General features: G+C 37.3%; 1 protein-coding gene across 3 annotated transcripts in view; it reads right to left on the bottom strand.

Moving 5' to 3' along the window:
- Nucleotides 1-8424: 8424 nt before the first annotated feature.
- LOC101989565 (dihydrodiol dehydrogenase 3-like) overlaps nucleotides 8425-17809 on the bottom strand; it is a 32554-nt gene continuing 23169 nt past the window's right edge. For 2 of the 3 annotated variants that reach the window (XM_013349048.2, XM_013349049.1), the window contains exons 8-11: nucleotides 16711-16820; nucleotides 14037-14202; nucleotides 12033-12115; nucleotides 8425-9318 (exon numbers count right to left, since the gene is read on the bottom strand). In XM_013349048.2, coding sequence (XP_013204502.1) covers nucleotides 9267-9318; nucleotides 12033-12115; nucleotides 14037-14202; nucleotides 16711-16820 — 411 coding nt within the window. In that variant the 3' untranslated portion in view covers nucleotides 8425-9266. Of the gene's footprint in view, nucleotides 9324-12032; nucleotides 12116-14036; nucleotides 14203-16710; nucleotides 16821-17809 lie in introns of all 3 variants that reach the window. The other variant, XM_005354919.3, reaches the window with a different exon arrangement.

Genomic DNA, 17809 nt, shown 5'->3' on the forward strand with positions numbered 1-17809 from the left:
CCCACAGGTCAGGGAACCCTGATTGCTCTTCGAGCTGATGAGGGAGGGGGACTTGATTGGGGGAGGGGGAGGGAAATGAGAGGCGGTGGCGGGGAAGAGGCAGAAATCTTTAATAAATAAATAAATTAATAAAAAAATCTATACATAGGTAATCTTAGAGAGGTCATGTGCCATGTTTCTATTCTGGCATATAAACTGCACGTGGCTTGCTGCCATCTCTAGCTAACCTTGTGACTGGTCATCATCTTTGTTAAGTTTGGAGAAGATGATGTCATATGACTTCACCATCATATTTTTAAAAGTGACTACCACATGAGATGAGCCTACAAAGAAAACAGCAGGTCTTCAAGATATGTATATGAGGACAGATTTTTGTATTATATTTCCTGTCTTGTCCTAATAACAAGGTCCAGAAATAAATCGCAGATATTATATATTGAATAATCTACACCATTAAAGTTTGATTTTACCTTATGTGGGTTATTGTTGTGCTGGAGAGATGGCTCAGTGGTTAAAAGCACTGGATCTGAGTTCAATACCCAGCAATCAAATGGTTGCTCAAAATCATCCATACGGAGGTCTGGTGCCCTCTTCTGGCCTTCAGGCAGACATACAGGCAAAATATTGTATACATAATAAATATATAAATCTTTTTAAAAAAAAGCGTCCCATATTTTTGAAAGATTATAAACCTTGTAGGTTTTATTTTTGGTTTTTATTTTAATTATTTCCTCAGAATGACCATTATTTTTATTTATTATTATTCATATATATATATATATATATATATATATATATTTGGATACACATACACATGCACAGAGTTTTGCCCTCAGACATTCAGGGCTATTGTTGCTGGGGCTTTAGGAAGATTGTGTTTAGCCACTTTATTTTGCTAAATGAAAAATAATGTTTTTCCCCATATTGTTTTCTTTTTTCAAATCTTCCAATTGTATTTACCCCCATACTTGAGTCTAAATTTGGGGGTTATGTTTGATACCATAGTCAAGTTGAACAACACAACAGAACTTGAAAATCCCCATCTGAATAATGCTGACTTCAGAAGAGGCTGAAGATAAATGACCGTCCACAAGACCAAGACAACCCAGCAATTAAATGCTGTTGTTTCTCTTCTTAAAGGGACAAACAGACCTTAAATGCTGTTGTCCGGAGGATAACCTTTTATTTGGTGCAAATATGTTGACATCTAAAATTTTATGTGTTTGTTTTGATTTTGATTATAGACAGGATCTTATTCTACAATAGTTCAACTTGAGCAGATATTTGCTGATGGTCACGCACTAAGTGGGAAAAGAAACTGCAAATACCAGAGAGGTGGCCCAGTGGTTAAGAGTGAGTAGTGCTCCTGCAGAGGACTGATGTTCAATTCCCAGGACCCACAGGAGGGAGCTCACAGCCTCTAACTCTTGTTCCCAGAGGATCCAATGTCTTTGTTCTCTACTGACCTCTGCAGGACAGAGTGCCTTCATGGACACACATCCTCCCACTCAACCCCACACACTTAAAGTTAAAATAATTTCAAAACAGAAACTAATGAAATGTAAATTGTAAAACAAAATACATATTAAAAATAAAATTGAATTCCCAATTTAAGAATTTAAAGGTTAAAACCTTTGCTTGATTCCAACAGCCTAGCCTGCTATAGTTTGATCCATCCTGGAAGAAACATTAAACTCATCTCAAAAAAGTAAAAATCCAGCTGTATCCGATGGGAGAAAGAACTCTGCCAAGGGAAACTAGAACATTGAGAATGACTGCCCTCAGTACTCAACCATTTGTGTCTCCTGGTGAATGGCTAGATATTAAAAAGGTGCAAAGTTTAAACCTTCAGCTGTGATGGTCTGAGAAAGGGTTTTAAGATCTAAGAAGATGTATAAATACAAGTTATAAAGGTCTGAGGATGCGAAAGCTTAAATTGTTATTTTAAAAAAATGATTTAGGTATATAAATGCAAGTTATTAAGGTCTAAATGCAGGTTATAGAAATCTGAAGACACCAGGACATGAATTGAAAGGATCTAAGAAAAGTGTTTTGAGATACATGGATGGATACAATTTGTAAATGTATAAAAATGGGTTAATGTATATAAATGTTTTAGATTTCTTGCCCCTTTTATGCTATTATTACATCAAGATTTCAAATTTTCAGTTTTAACATTAGTCAATGGAATTCTGAAAAACTATTAATTTCGCTCTCAAAATACAGAAATTGTTTTGTTCCAGGCTCATGATTTTAAATTTCCTTTGGTTGTCCTCTAAATATAAACCTACAGACAGGTCTTTTTCATCTGACTACAGAACTAAAGACAATTCTGTCCAGTCTCTATCTTACCTGGTTTCCACTTGGCTGACAATGACCATCCAGGGACCTGCAAACTACAAACTGCTGGGCTCTGGACTTGCTGAAATCTAACATGAACCAGGTCATGTGATATGAATGCCCCCTGTCCCTTCTCCTGGAAAAGATAATCAGACATTTTTGATGAATGCCCTACTTCCCAGACTTTAACTAGCCCTTCAGCCTTCCTGGGCCTTGACAACCTATATTATTATTTTCTGACACTACCCTAATTTTGTGTCTTGCTAGTTGCGCCACTATGTCAGGCTTCTATGTCCCAATAAAAAATAAACTCTTTTTCCCTCTCTCAACCAGCATGGGGGCGCGGACATAATTGAGACACAGTTCACACAGCAATGTCGGAAGGGAGTCTCAGGCTTCATTTAAATCCTGAAGATCACCTGCATTTATTATCCAAACACTTTTTATCCCCCAAGGTAAACTCAGTGGAAGTTCATTAACATTCTGTTTCTGGGAGTAGCAGGGCTATAGTCATGTACACAGCTCAGTCACTAGCTTAGAATTCACACCTCTGATCAGGCGATCTTCATAATTACAAAAGAAAATGAGCAACATATCCTGAGCTTTTGTTAGGGTAGCGACAGTCTGTCTAGCAGGGTACATGATTACTTTGGATACCAACCATGGCCAGAGAACTTGGCTGTCACACCATGTAGAAATATGGGCCTACAATCCACTCTCTCTTATTAATTTTATATAACCTGTGCTTCTGCAACAGGACAGAACCATCATGCCTGACTTGGATAAAGACCTCTTCATTTACCCAAATTTTCCTGTCTTTGGAACAGGCATTCATATATGTGAGCTCCTGTTTTAGGCATCTGGGGAGAAGAAGCTTCAAACTAGTCATTGACTGCTGATCTTTTTGAAGAAAAGTAATTAGTGGAGAAAGATACTTTTGGGCTCTCTGTCTTGGAGCCATATTTTCTTGTCAAGATAAATTATAATGCTTTATTAATAGTCATGCTCCCAATGACTATAGTCTCCTATTTATAGGAGAAGAAAATCACCAGAGTAGAAAATGTTTCTTCTACTAGTTTAGAGCACCTCTTAAATCTTTTACGTTGTATCAACATCTAAAATTCTTTAACATATGCATTAACTCCCAACATTAACAGGGTGTGTCAAACTTTTCTCAGCAGTTGCAAATAATAACAGATCAATATCCTAATTCTTAGCATTGTTGGTCAATACCAATTTTTCCAACTATCTTTGTTAGTAACCATAATTCTCAGCATTATTAGTCAATACCAACTTTTCCAAATATCTTTAGGTCAATCATGATTCTCAGCATTATTGGCCAATACCAACTTTTCTCATATTTGGTCAATACCTGTAAGAGTACAATGACATTGCTGTTTTGAAATTAACTGAGGGAATACTAAAAGCAAATCTTTGGCAATCTTGTGGCATCAAAGGGATGGTATAAAAAAGATATAGGTATGAATAATTTGCATTGGTATGGATTTTAAGGTCAATTTTGTTATATGTATATGTATTTCTGATCTTGATTAAGGTATTGTGATTGAGTAGTTCATTTTTGAAATGTAATGTATAATTAGGAAATATAGGTTGTGGATGGATAATCATAAATAATAGTGAAGTTTGTAGTCATGTTACTTAGATTTTCTAGATATATAGAGATATATTTCAGATAGGCATTCTTCATCTCTCTCAAAGGCTGCAGAATATGGCATTTAAAATATTTTGATAACTTAGGACTTTTCATGACAATGAGACATGTCTGTTCCTGGCAGCACCAATCTACTTCAAGAGGAAGATGGGCATTGAAGAGGATCCTTAGGAGTTTGATAGCCATTTTGGCAAGAAACTGCTCTTGCCTGGACTGATGCATAAACTGGACACAGAGAACCCGAGGGAGAGGACTGCTGAACTTGCCTAAAGGTAAGATGGTCTTTCGGGGTTCCTGACTCATGAAAGAGTCTGCGAGACATTCTGCAGGATACAGCAGAAAGTGACTGAACTGTCTTTGGAATTTCCTGCTTGATGAAAATGTCTGCTGGATACTATGGGCCTGAAGGCTGAAGATGGATGCCCCAATGGTACGAAAGAACTTTGGGTGACTGTCCAGGCATCAAGATGTCTCTGTCATTTCTAGAGTTTTCTTATTTCTTGTTTACTTAGGTAGTATTATATCCTTCTGGAGTCTTTGATGGAGTTGAAGAATGAATAGATACTTATAGTTTTCCTTAGTTATGATAAAAGATAAAATGGATATAAATATTGTAACTGTAATTCTTGCTTGATAACTGTTTTGCTATATGTAGTTTTGCTATCTTAAAGTTAAAGCCTTCCTTTTTTGTTTAAACAGAAAAAGGGGAAGTGATGTGGGAGTGTCATATATCAATCTGTTGATTTCATTGGTTAAGCAATAAAGAAACTGCTTGGCCCTGATAGGTTAAAACATAGGTGGGAGGAGTAAAGAGAACAGAAGGCTGGGAGAAAGAAGCTGAGTCAGTGAGTCGCCATGATTCTCCCACTCCAGACAGACGCAGGTTAAGATCTTCTCTGGTAAGCCACCTCATGGGCTACACACATTATTAGAAATGGGCTAGTCCAGGTGCGAGAGTTAGCCAAGAAAAGGCTAGATATAATGGGACAAGCGGTGTTTAAAGGAATACAGTTTCCGTGTAATTATTTCGGGTAAGCTAGCCATGTGGGCGGCCGGGTGTCGGGGACACAGCCCGGCCGCACCAATTACAACATAAAAACAATCTTTTAAGTCTAAAATCATTTTATGTGTGCCCTTTGGAATCGCTGTAGGAGAAGGCAGCCCTGGCTGTAATGCTCCCATTGTCTACATGCTTTCATTAACCTCCCTCAAATCCTGAATTAATTTCCACTTTCCTGATTTCTTTTTAATAATAAAAGTTGGAGAATGGTGAATTAGATGGTGAAATGTGCCCATTATCCAGCTGTTCCTGCATGAACCACTGGGCTGTTTATAATTTTTCTTGTGTTAGAGGGCACTGATTTACCCATACAGGTTCAACACTTTTCCATACTATTGGGTCTACATGGAGTGCATGTTTTTCAGTGACCTCTCCTAAAAATACCCTAATCCTGCTCTAGGAGGTCTGCCATCTGGTGCAATAGGATTAATCTTTTCCTTATTATTCATGTTCTAGACCTTGATTAGGTAATAATCCCTGTTGAAACATCTGATTTCTAACAGCTGTGCTGGGGGAATATAAATATTCCCCCATTCTGGACATAATATCTAGGCCCCATAAATTTACAGGTAAATAAGAAATAATATACAGCCAAAATGTTCCTTTATGGCCTTTCCCATCTTTCTGATGCAGTTCATTACTACTCTATTCAGGATTTATAGTCTGACCGATGATTTTCCAGTAGATGAACAAAGGAAATTATTATTGGACACAGTTGATTTCCATGCCATGTTTGAGGTTAGTACTTTTCAAAAGAAAATATATCAAGTAGCGGGAGGATCAGTTCACTTTCCCATAGGTCCTCACACAATATCCTGAGTACAAATCTAAGCTGTGATAATGAAAGCAGTGATCCAAGTAGTGAGTAACATAAGATAGGATTATAGCAGCCTTTAACATATCACAGAGGTGGTTTCCAACTTGATACATGAGACAAAAAATCTTAAGGATTCGCTAGGGTCTGTAGAATATAATCAATGCTACTGGTCCAGCTTTAATAGCATTACTGTTTTTCACGTTATTGTAAGCTATACCTACCTTTAACTCAGGAGCTATTGATAGCTGATGGCTGGTTAGTTTTCATTAAGTGTGTGGCACCTGGTAAGTGAGTCATGGTGAGTATATGAGCAGCACAAACTGCTTTTTAAAAGTAGGAATAAAAAGAACGCATGAGTTTGGGAGATGTTAAAGCAGATCTAGGTGAAATTAGGGGAAGTAGAGGAGTCAAATATGATAACAATATAATAATCATTGTGACACTCCCAAAAAATTAATAAAAATTATTGCGTTATAAGAAGGAAAATAGAGCATAGTGGTTCACACTTTTAATTCAGTACTCAGGAAGTAGAAGCAAACAGAACTCTGTGAATTTGAGGCCAGCCAGGTCTACAAAGTGAGTTCCAGAACAGCCAAGGTTTGGTAGAGAGGCCCTGTTTCAAAATGAGAAGGAAGGAAGGAAGGAAAAAGGAAGGAAGGAAGGAAGGAAGGAAGGAAGGAAGGAAGGAAAGAAGGAAGGGAGAGTGGGTGCTGTGGGAGCTCATTCTGCTCCTTCAGCCAATAGCTTTTGAGATACCATACCACTAGGGTGTAGTCCCTTATACTGTAAAAAGAGCAGTAACCATATGCCAGCTCTTGCTTTTGGCTCCAGGTTCCGGTTCCTAGACTCTGTTCCTGTTCACTCATAGGACCGTTTGTCTAGGACAGTGATCTGTCAGGTTTTTCCTTTAAATAAATAAACCCTTTATTATTCATAATTCTGAACTGGTGTGTGATTGTTTTGTGACTTACATCATCAGGAGGGTGGGAAAGGAAGGAAGGAAGGAAAGAAGGAAGGAAGGAAAGAAGGAAAGAAAGAAAGAACGAAATAGCATCTAGCATTCCCACTCTGCTGCCATTATCCATTCTTCCCACTCCTCAATTTACTTCAAATAATTGTCAATAATATGGAAGGTCAAGATTATAATATTACTTACAAATGCATAAACTAGCTAGATATGCTTTGTACATGATGGTAGACACTTTGAAACTTCTGGGTTAGGGTTAAGTGAGAATTTGTTACTCATGACAATATGTGTAGCCAAAGTAAGGTCACTTTTGAATCAGTTTCTGCATTTCTAGTTTACAGAACATAAAGTGAAACAATTCAATGGTGTATGAACATTCAGTAGGTTGAGTATAAAGAGAAAAACTTTGAGTAATGGAATACATTTTATTTACAGTAAGCGTGGATGCCTCTTTGACAAGGAGATTAGCTGTTTACTTTATTAGTCATGATTCCCATTTCCTTGCAGGGAGATGCTGTCTCTACAAGTCAAGATTGTACAATATGCAAACTTGTTGAATAAATGTAGAATGAAGCACAGTCAGTCCCTCCACTTGTCACGTGTAAAAACAATGTAAAAATCCTAGCAGGTAGATACTCATATGTTCCTACCCCTAGGCTCAGAACACATGTCAATTGTTACTGCTAGAAGAGCGTATGACAGTTTCTTCTAAGTGTGTATCCCTTTATATGCTCACCATATTCCAGTGAATGACCACACATCCAAAATTATTTTGGCATTATTATCTAATCTTGAGAGGCTTTGGTTTTTGTTGTTTGGTTGGATTATTTTTTTTGGTTGCTTGGTTGATTGGTTGGTTAGTTAGTTGTATGTTTGTTTGCATGGTCAGTTGGTTGGATGGTTGCTATAATTTTTATTTTTAGGACACAATGATGGATGGGTAGGGGAGGAAAATGGATCTGGGAAGAGTTGAGGATAAGTATGCATTGCCTGAGATTTCTGTCCTACCTGGTCCTGCAGCCATTTAATCCCAAAGAAATACACAGAGGTCTACATTAATCATAAACTGGTTGGCTTATTAGCTCAGGCCTCTTATTAACTCTTACAGCCTACATTAACCCAGCTTGGCACCTTTGATCAGCAAGGCATTCTCATGTTGCTTCCTCTGCATCTGGGTTAGGACTGCAGAATCAACCTTTCCTCTTCCAAGAATTCTGATGTTTTTGCCTGGCTGCTGGCCAATCATCATTTTATTAAACCAGTACAACTTACAAAACTTTACATGGTACAATACCATTGTCCCACAGCAAGTATGAACACAGTACATATATACAAAATCCTCAAAGAACTGATTTTAAGAAAAAATAAAGATAAAGAACAGAATACAGAAGTAAATAGAAAACGACAAAGAAAACAGAAAAATAAAAACACAAACAAAACATCAAAAAGTAAAATTTAAAAGAAAAATGTGAGAGATTAAGAAGAATTAGTTTGTAAAAGATGATTATTGATTTCTTTTTTTAGTCTTATTTTTGCTTTTTAATTATGTGTATGTCTTGTGGGGGGAAGGTAAGTGCACATGAATATGTGTGCCCAAAGAGGCCAAAAGATGAACTTAGGTGTCCTGGAGGCAGAGTTACATGCAATTGTGCAGTGCCAACATGTGTGCTGTGAAGCACATCGCAAGAACAGTAAACCCTCTTAGCTGCTGAGCCTTCGCCAGTCCACCTCCTCCCCATTTCTCACTGAATACTTCAGGTTTTAATTTGTTAGTAGCCTACTTTTTCCAGTAGACGTTTATACTCAAAATGTTCTTTCTATCTATTTATCTCTCTATCTCTCCTTCTCTCTCTCTCCCTTGTCTTCCTCTACTCCATTTATCTCAACAAAACTCCTCACTTAAAATATTTATATGTAAACTTAGTATAAATTTTCCTAATTTATTATAAAGCAATGCCTGGGAGAGAAAAAAGATAATCAACAAAATTTTGTTAGGGAATAAAAGAAAGTAATGCATCCCACTCTCAAACCTGCTTTGATAACTAAGAAATCAAATGTTAGTGAGACCTATTCTTTACAACCATAAGCGCTCTAAAATTCTTGATTATAGTTTAATAATTTGAAAAAAATACATTTAAAAGTATATGATCCATGTGTTGAAATTGATTCTAATTTTGTAAATAACAATGCAGTCATGAAATTACATAAAAATCAAGAAAGATACATCAAATATTTCTTTTTGTTTAATAAATTCTCTGTAATTTGTTTGTTATTTTTTTTAATCATCGGGAAAAAAACACTTGAGATTTTTGTAACATTTGACAAGCACATGGAGCAGGAATCCTGCTTCTCAACCACTCCACCAAATACAGATACATATTGTTTGGAGGGAGGAGAGTCTCTGTAATGTTTAACAGCTCATGCTCAATATTCTTCTAAAAATGGATAGTAAGGGTGATCCACTGCACTGAAAGAGAAGAAGAACCACTGGTTGTTCACAAGTCACACTTCTGATTGACAAAATGAAAACAGTCATGATTTGAGAACCTAGAAAAACTTCTGTGCACCCTGTCTTGCTAAATACAATGGAATACATCAGCAATTAAGGTTGTGGATCAACTGATTTAATTATTTTATTCTTAGAATTTTATTATGATTGTCTGTGTGCCAAGACATTCTTGTGTAGGTCAAAGGACACCTTTGATGTAGCTTGGTAAAGGACTGTCCCAGGGGAAATGTCAATGGGCACTGAGAGGAGGAAGCTGAAAGAGAATTATGTTCTCCCTAGGACTTATTCATATCACCTTTGAGAGTTCATCTTCCACACAGATTATTCGAATTACATGTTATACTGTTTTAGTATGAACAAAGTTAGAATAGATTTTAGTGTAAAAAAAGTTAAAATAGTCTTCATGTATAACTGTACATTCATTATTATTGAATTCTCTTTTATTTCTTTGGATTACAATAAACATTAATGAGAAAGTATTTTCATGGGCCTCTTACTATATCATGAGCCATAGATAATCTGTTCTCTGAGTCTAATGGGCAGGTGAACCCTGAAGACATTTATTTTGGCTAAAGGTCATAGCGTATTCTTTAATATCAGTTCACAGTGATGCATCTTTGACCATTTGAGGGGACAAGGTCACATGTATTCTGTGTTTCAGTTGAACTCCCTGTGTATCAAGGATGACCTTAAACTTCTCATCCTCCTGTTTCTATCTTCCAGGGGCTGAGAATAATGGTTTAGGCCTATCATGTCTGTTTTTATGTGATGCTTGGGAAGTGCTGAACCAACCAGTCTACAGCCCCAAATTGGCCAGTTTTGAAATGGGGTTGACCTGAGTCTCACTGCATATCATGAAATTCAGAAGGAATTTCTCTCTTCTGAGGTTCATAGAGATGCTTTACTTGAAATCCTATTCTGAAAATCAGGTGTGACTTCTCTAATGACACTGTATTAAAATACTTTCTTGTGTTGTTTCTGTAATCTTCTGTCTCTTTAAGGGACAAGCCACGACCACTCCCTTTCTGCTTGCAGCAATGGTTCTTTCTTCCAGTCTCTCTCTTAGGAAGAAGCAGCCTCTGCCTCTCCCCTCTTCACCCCTTCTCCCTTCTCTTTCTCTGTCTGTCTGTCTCTCTTTTATCCCTTATCCCCCTTTCTGTCCTTCTCCCTTCTCTTCCATAACTATTAAATAAATATCCAACCCCACTCTGTATGGTGTGCCTATCTGTCTGCTGCTGCCGGGATCCATCAGCAAGTCTTATCCACCACTGCCACATTGCCAGTGACCAGCTACATGGTGATCTGCCACGTTTCTCATGTGCAGTCCTTTCCTAAGACTGGCTGCTCCCACTGGCCACTGCCAGGACCCACTGTCTGCTGCGCTGGGATCCTGCAGCCAGTGGCTGGGGACTCACAACATTACAGTTTCAGCTCACTGAAACCTGGCTCTGGAAGCAGAGTAGCTGCTTCCTGCCATTAAGACCCAAAGTATTTTGTCTCGATGTATCCTCTGAGGCCCCTTGTCTAGGGTTGGGATCCTCCCACCCCCCAAAAACCTTTGACAGGGAATGAAGAAAGCAGTAAAACAGCCCAAGAGTGAAAACATCATGCTTTTAGAACAGCAACAGGTTTCCATAATGTAAATTACCTGCCATTGAAAAAAGAAGCTGGAAGTTCAGCCATGGGAACTGCCTCCCTGTGACCTGCATATAATAATAAACTAGCTTGCTGTGTGAACTCTGTTCCCATAGCACTTTGTTTACTCCCAAGAGGAGAATGCCTTCCACCTGCCAAGGAATGTCAAGGGTAAGATGTGTCCCCTTCCCTTATTAGCTGTGCAGCTTTGTGTGCTCAAAGACATTATTCAAACAACCTCTCCAGTCAAGGTATCTTCTGTCCCCCGAGCACTTCTATTGATAAGAAATAGTCTGAATGCTTTTCATCTTTCCTCTCTCCCTACTTTGAACTATAAGCTAGCCATAACAAAGAAAACTTCATAGAATGGCAGTATAAAGACATTCTTGAGCAGCAGATCCTAGAGTCTCTGGTTCTGTTGAATCTTGAATTTTACTTCAATTCTTCACCACCAGTCACTGGTAGATCTCCATATTCCCAGGTCTCTGCTGGATGTTATAAGCACCCATTTGGATAATGTTATCTTTCTACTTGGTTTGTTCTACTTTGAATCCTCACCCTAGGGGCTCACTGTTCTCTGCTCAAGACTGTCTATTAGGAAGTACCTCAATTTCTCCAGCTGGACTTTGATGGATGTTTGTAAGCATCCAGTTTAGTAACACAACCTTTCTGCTTTCATATGTCCTTTTACCTAGAAGCCTCACCTGAGTAGACCCTGTTCTCTGAGATCCTCTCTATTGAGAACTCAGGCTGGTTGTTGTTTTAAAGTTGCTGTCTCAGTAAACTTCTGGATATTTTGAGTGCACAATGTTACTATGTTTGCAACCTATCTATCACCACTTATTATTTTACTTTGATATGTGTGTGTGTGTGTGTGTGTGTGTGTGTGTGTGTTAAACTCACTCATTCAAAAGCAAAGGCTTAGCTAAACTGATCATTCCCTGGATCCTCTAGAACATCTTCATGCTTTACCTTCACCTCCATGCTACAAAAAGCAAATAAACCTTAAAACAATCTAGAGGCATTACTTACAATGGCATACTATCATATCTATAATTTCTGTTGAGGCCATCAATAACTTTCATGTCCTCTGCGGTCAATTCAAAATCAAACACCTAGTAAGAAAGGAAAGACAGATTCAGAAAAAATAAAAATAATAAATAAATAAAACCATTGAAGTGTCCCTCTCCATGGAGATATAAGGGTGATAGCAACAAGGGTGGTTTTAAGAGAAGAATTTTATTCACCATTGGGCTCCATATGGCTGGGACTCAGAACTTTTGACTGAATATGGCAGGACCCCCTTTTCCCATTTCCTTTCTATTTTGATCCACTTTACAAAAGAAAGACTGATCAACCCCTAATCTTAAGAAAGGCAGGACAAAAAAGAGCTCCCGAATTAATTTTCAAATATAGATGAAATACTAAAATTAGCCTCAACAAAATTTGTTGAACTTTTCTTTATTTGCTACCCTAGAGTTTGAGTCAGCTTTAAATATTGCCCCTAAGTCACAGAGCATAATCTAACTCCTCTTCAAGACTTTATTAAATTAAAGAAAATCTTCCCCTGAATACCACTTGATGATTTCATGTTCTCAAACATTATCAGACATTATTCTTTTTATCAAAATAACTTCCCTGGTATTATATATAATATATATGTTACATTTATTTATATTATGTAAATTTAAATATATCTCTTTAATTATCTATATCTATTAAAGGTATTTTTGATGGTTAAAGTTAATAGTCAACTTGACAGAATCTAGAACCATCAGTGAAATGACTCATAGAGCATGCCTGTATAGAATCACCTTGTTTATGCTAATTGATATGAGAAGACCCATTCTCATTTTGGGTAAGATCATTACCTGAGTAGCGGATCTTGGACTGCAAAAAGCAGAGAAGATTTGAGCATGCATTCAACTTTCCCTACATTTGAATGTGGATGCAATGTGACCAGCTCCCTCCATCTCCCACCACTATATCTTCTGTGATGGTAGACTGTACCCTTGAAGTGTGATTTAGAATAAACCCTTTCTTCCTAGAGTTGCTTTTGCCAGGATATTTTATCACAACAATAGGAAGAGAAATAATGACACTGTCCTTCCATCTATCTACCAGAAGTCCTTCTGAAATTCATTCTTTAAGTAATATAGCTCCCATATTGCAGTGATAATACATTCTTACACTATGTTCCACTCCTGATGTGCAGTGGTAGAAGAAGAGAAACAATTCACACAAGTTATCCTCTGGCCACCCACTGTGTGCTGATGAGTGTGCCCTCAAACACAAATACATACAGAAACTAAATATAGAGTTAAATTTTAACCTTATGGGATTCTAAACAAAACAAATGAAAAACCACTGACTGATAGGAGAGACTAGCTAGTGCACATATGAAAAAAACATTTAAGGAATAACTTTAATCATTGATTTCTTCATATGGTCAATCTATAATTTTATCTAGCTCCTTTTCTTCATAGAGAAATACCAATGATTAAAGATAAAATGGCCATGTATAACATCCCATACCTCAGAAAGCATGCCAGCATATAACTAAATAATTGTAAGTTAATGGAAAACACACACAGACCCATGGCCAGAACTATGGAAGTAAAAAAAAAAGAAGGAAAAATGTATTAGAATAGTGAAGTGAGTTAACCAACAAGCAGTCACATTTGGATTTAATCACAATCCAAACTGTAGTCCTTAGTACAAACAGGGGTTTAAGAAGCATAGAATACAAAGAATAGAAATGAAGGTATTTAAAGTTCTCTGCCATCTGAAAGAACTCCCACAATGAACTGAAGTAATGGAGATACAATAGAGCTCGTTAATGAAATTGTAAAGGCAAAACTAGTATGGAGAAAAACCAGGTTTTTGCCCATGGCTTTCTCTGCGACACTTTCAAGCTGCTGTCTGTAGCACACAGTGGCAATGCATGGGAGCAAATAAATAGCAAGTGTTCCCATGTGAGGGAAATTGCCATCCCCCACCAGGTATTATTCTGGAGAAATGTCCCTGGGCCTTTACCTCAAAGTTCTCTTTGATTCTCTTCTCATTGAAGCTCTTGGCCAAAACCACCACACCCCTCTGTAGCTGGTAGCGCAGGGCAACCTGGCCTGGAGTTCTGTTGTGTTTCTTGGCAATGGTCTTTAAGATAGGTTCCTCCAGGAGGTATGGGCTATCACTGCTTACCCTGAAAAAAAATGCATACAGATACAGAGATATCAAATCTGGAATATGTTGCTCCCTTACCTATATTCCCAGACCTCTGAGGAGTACAATATAGTATAATTAAAGCAGAATTTTGTGAGTATTCACAGAGATTTATTTTTATTGTAGCAATTGTCAACAACTAAGTTACGCATAAATAGATGGGAAAATAAATACTGTGTAGAACAGGTATCCATATAATAGAATAAAACAGAAATACAGATACTCCCTTTTATCCTCAGAGGGTCTGGGAATAGCATTGATCCCAATGTTATATATATATATGTATATATATATATATATATATATATATATATATATATTCCAACTTATGTTTGATAAATAATGAATCTTATATTTGATGGTATACAAAGGTAGCATGAATTTCCTTTTTCTTCTTGACAATTTCAGGATAGAAGATTCACTCTTATCATGGATCTTAGAAATCACAGAGTATAAATTTTCTCCCTCATTAAGCTGAGAACTTGCCCATTTTTAAATGAAGTAAGTGCCTCTTTTTGCCCTATCCAAGTTTCCAGCACTCCTATTTTCATGCTTTTGAGACATTATTAAGTAAAAGAAAAGTTCCTTAAATACAAGCCCCGCCATGCTATGATGGTTGTCCTGATAAACTAAACAACGAACAAGTGAGTAGCTAACATGGAGTAGATTTGGTGAGGACACACTGAAAAAAGATATTCTTTGTCCCAGACAGCATGTGATTTCATCAAATTACTTAGAATAATATGCAATTTCAAAATAAGAATTGCATATTTCTAGAATTCTTCCATTGATAATTTCAAACTACCATTAATTGATAACTAAAAGTATGGGAAGGAAAGGAAAAGGAAAGAAGAAAAGAAAAGAAAGAGAAAAAGAAAAAAAGACAGACAGAAAGAAGGACTGAGAGGGAGGGAAAGAGAGAAAGGAAAGATTTCAGGATAATTGCTGTAAAATTTAATGAGCTCAGGTAATTGTGATGACATAGGCCACAAAAGGCATAGACATGTGAATTCCAGATAGGCATGGGAGCAGAAGTCTGCAATCCTAGCACTTGGGAGACTACACAAAAAGGTTCTCATCCATGAGTTTGAAGACAGTCTGCTCTACATAGCATGATCCTAATTCAATCCATTCCCCTCACCCGTAAGCACAGCATTCCTACAGAACAGGCAAAACTTCTCTAGAGCAAAAGAACAGTGCAAAAATTAATAGTCTGAGAGGTGGTGAAAAAGTCTCAGAAGTAATAAGAACTTAAAAGGCATACAAAATGCCTTTTATTTTTATTTTATTATTATTATTATTGATTAACTTCTGTTTTATTTTGTTTCACTTAAGAAAATCAAGGTTTTACATTAAAGGCTATAGTCTATTAAAAGCTCAGGACCAGAGACAATGTCTTTGACAGTCATCAAATGTCTTCTTTCTTATGCTCTGTCTTAGTTATGGTTTATATTGCTATGATAAAGCATCATGACAAACACAGCCTGGGAAGGAAAGGGCTTATCTCATCTTACACTTCCCTATCACAGTCCATCCTTAAAGGGGTTCACAGCCTGAACTGAAGCAGAGGCCATGGAGGAAGGTGGTCTACTGCTTTACTCAACTTGCTCTCTTATATAACTCTGGACCACAATGTTGGCCACACCCACAGTGGGCTGGGTCCTCACACATCAATTATTAATAAAGACAATACTACAGAGACTTGCCAATTGGCCAATCTTATAGAGACTTTTTTTTTAGTTATGATTTCTTCTTCTTAGCAGATAAGTCTAGGCATGTGTCAAATGTCAACTTAACAAAAAAAAAAGGAAAAGAAAAAGAAAAAAATCAACCAGTGTGGGCATATGCAAATTTACTGTCTCTGAATCTACAAACAGAACTCAGAATCCACTGACAAATGTAATAGCAGTACTAGTTTCATAAACCTATGAAATTTTAACAATGTATTACAATTATAAGTTCATAAATTCAGGTGCATATATCCTTTGAAAAATCTCTTATAACATGGTAGATGCTGTGCAAGTCAATATCACCACTTGGAAAGACAGTCATATTTTCTTCTGGGAATTCTCTTTTGGGTTTCTGTATAAGTTTAACTGATTTTATGAGGGAAGATGATTCTAAGCTCCTCCTAAATTAAACATTAAATATTGTATAAATAAGGAAGTTTCTAGAAATGATATGAATGTGGGTTTTACATTCCCCCTCTGTTTCAAAATGGCATGGCTAGGATATATGTAGTCTAATCTCTGTAGATTGGGCCCTAAAATCTCTTTAAGAACTCTGTGCAATAGTGATGCAAACAGGTAGACAGATAAAGCAAGAATAAAAAACCATTGGCAAGCCTGTAATTCAACCCTGGTACATAGGAGCTCCTCCACTGCTGAAATTGTTTCTTCATAGTTGAACTTTTCCAAAAGGTTAAAAGTTAATCTTTGTCAACATTGAATTGTTGACATAAGGAAATAAAGTCCAATGGTCTCATTACCAGGTTGGGTCTCTGCTGGATCCCAGGGCACTGTAGGCAACTAGAACAATATCTCTGGACTTGCAGAACTCCAGGAGTTTGCTCTGGTTGAGATATGGGTGACATTCTACCTGTAAATTTCCAAAACAAATCGGTATTAGAATGTATGAGCAAAGAAGGCCATGTAGATTTTAAAAGTGTCTTAAGAGCAGATCTACTTCTATACTGACCTGAGTACAATGTGTTTCAAAGTTTCCTGAAAATACTTTCTTCTGTCTTTTTGTTAGTATTTTAAGATTAAAATCTCCCATTTCTAACTTGCAGTCACTGTCAGTTTCTATAGAATGAAGCTATAGCCTGTTACAGCAAGGACTGGGTATAGCCATCGTTAGAAGACTGCAAGCTTTTGCCCCTAGAGAGGGAAGAGGTGGAAGCCTTGTAGAAGGACTGGATGTCCAAGGTGAACAATGGAGAGGAGAAAGATGAACAAGAGCGGCTGCACTGGATGGGGAAATGTCATGCCTTTTAAGCTTTAGGAACTCACATTACTTTCGTCTTCTGTTATCCAGCCTTTTTCTCTGATCCTCAATGTAGAAGAAATTCAAAAGCAACCTACCAAACTATCACAGTGTTCAGTGACTAGTTCCCATTATCATGTGGAGAACCATAACAGGATAAATGGCTTGATTTCTTTCATAAACAGATCAAAAGAGAATAGAGTGAGAACAAAGGACAGGGAGAAGGGAACCCCAGGGACTAAGGATGGAAATGGGACACGGACACCAGAGAGCAAACCCCTGATTTCAAGAAAACCTTTTATATCTATAAGGTTTTAGATATCTATAAGATATATCTTATATATCTATATATACCACTCAGTGGAGATATTTGGCCATTTTGCCTCCCTACTTTGAACCAATTTGCTCTAAAAATTAAAAAAAGCTAGGCGTGTGGTGTGGGGGGATAGAAGAGTAGTGGGGGTGCATGCCTTTATTCCCAGCACCCAGGAAAGAGAGGCAAGCAGATCTCTGTGAGTTCAAGGCTAGCCTGGACTATAGAGCAAGTTCCAAGAGAGGCTCCAAATCTACACACACACACACACACACACACACACACACAC

The sequence above is a fragment of the Microtus ochrogaster genome, chromosome 16, assembly GCF_000317375.1.
Source record: "Microtus ochrogaster isolate Prairie Vole_2 chromosome 16, MicOch1.0, whole genome shotgun sequence".
Lineage (NCBI taxonomy): Eukaryota > Metazoa > Chordata > Mammalia > Rodentia > Cricetidae > Microtus > Microtus ochrogaster.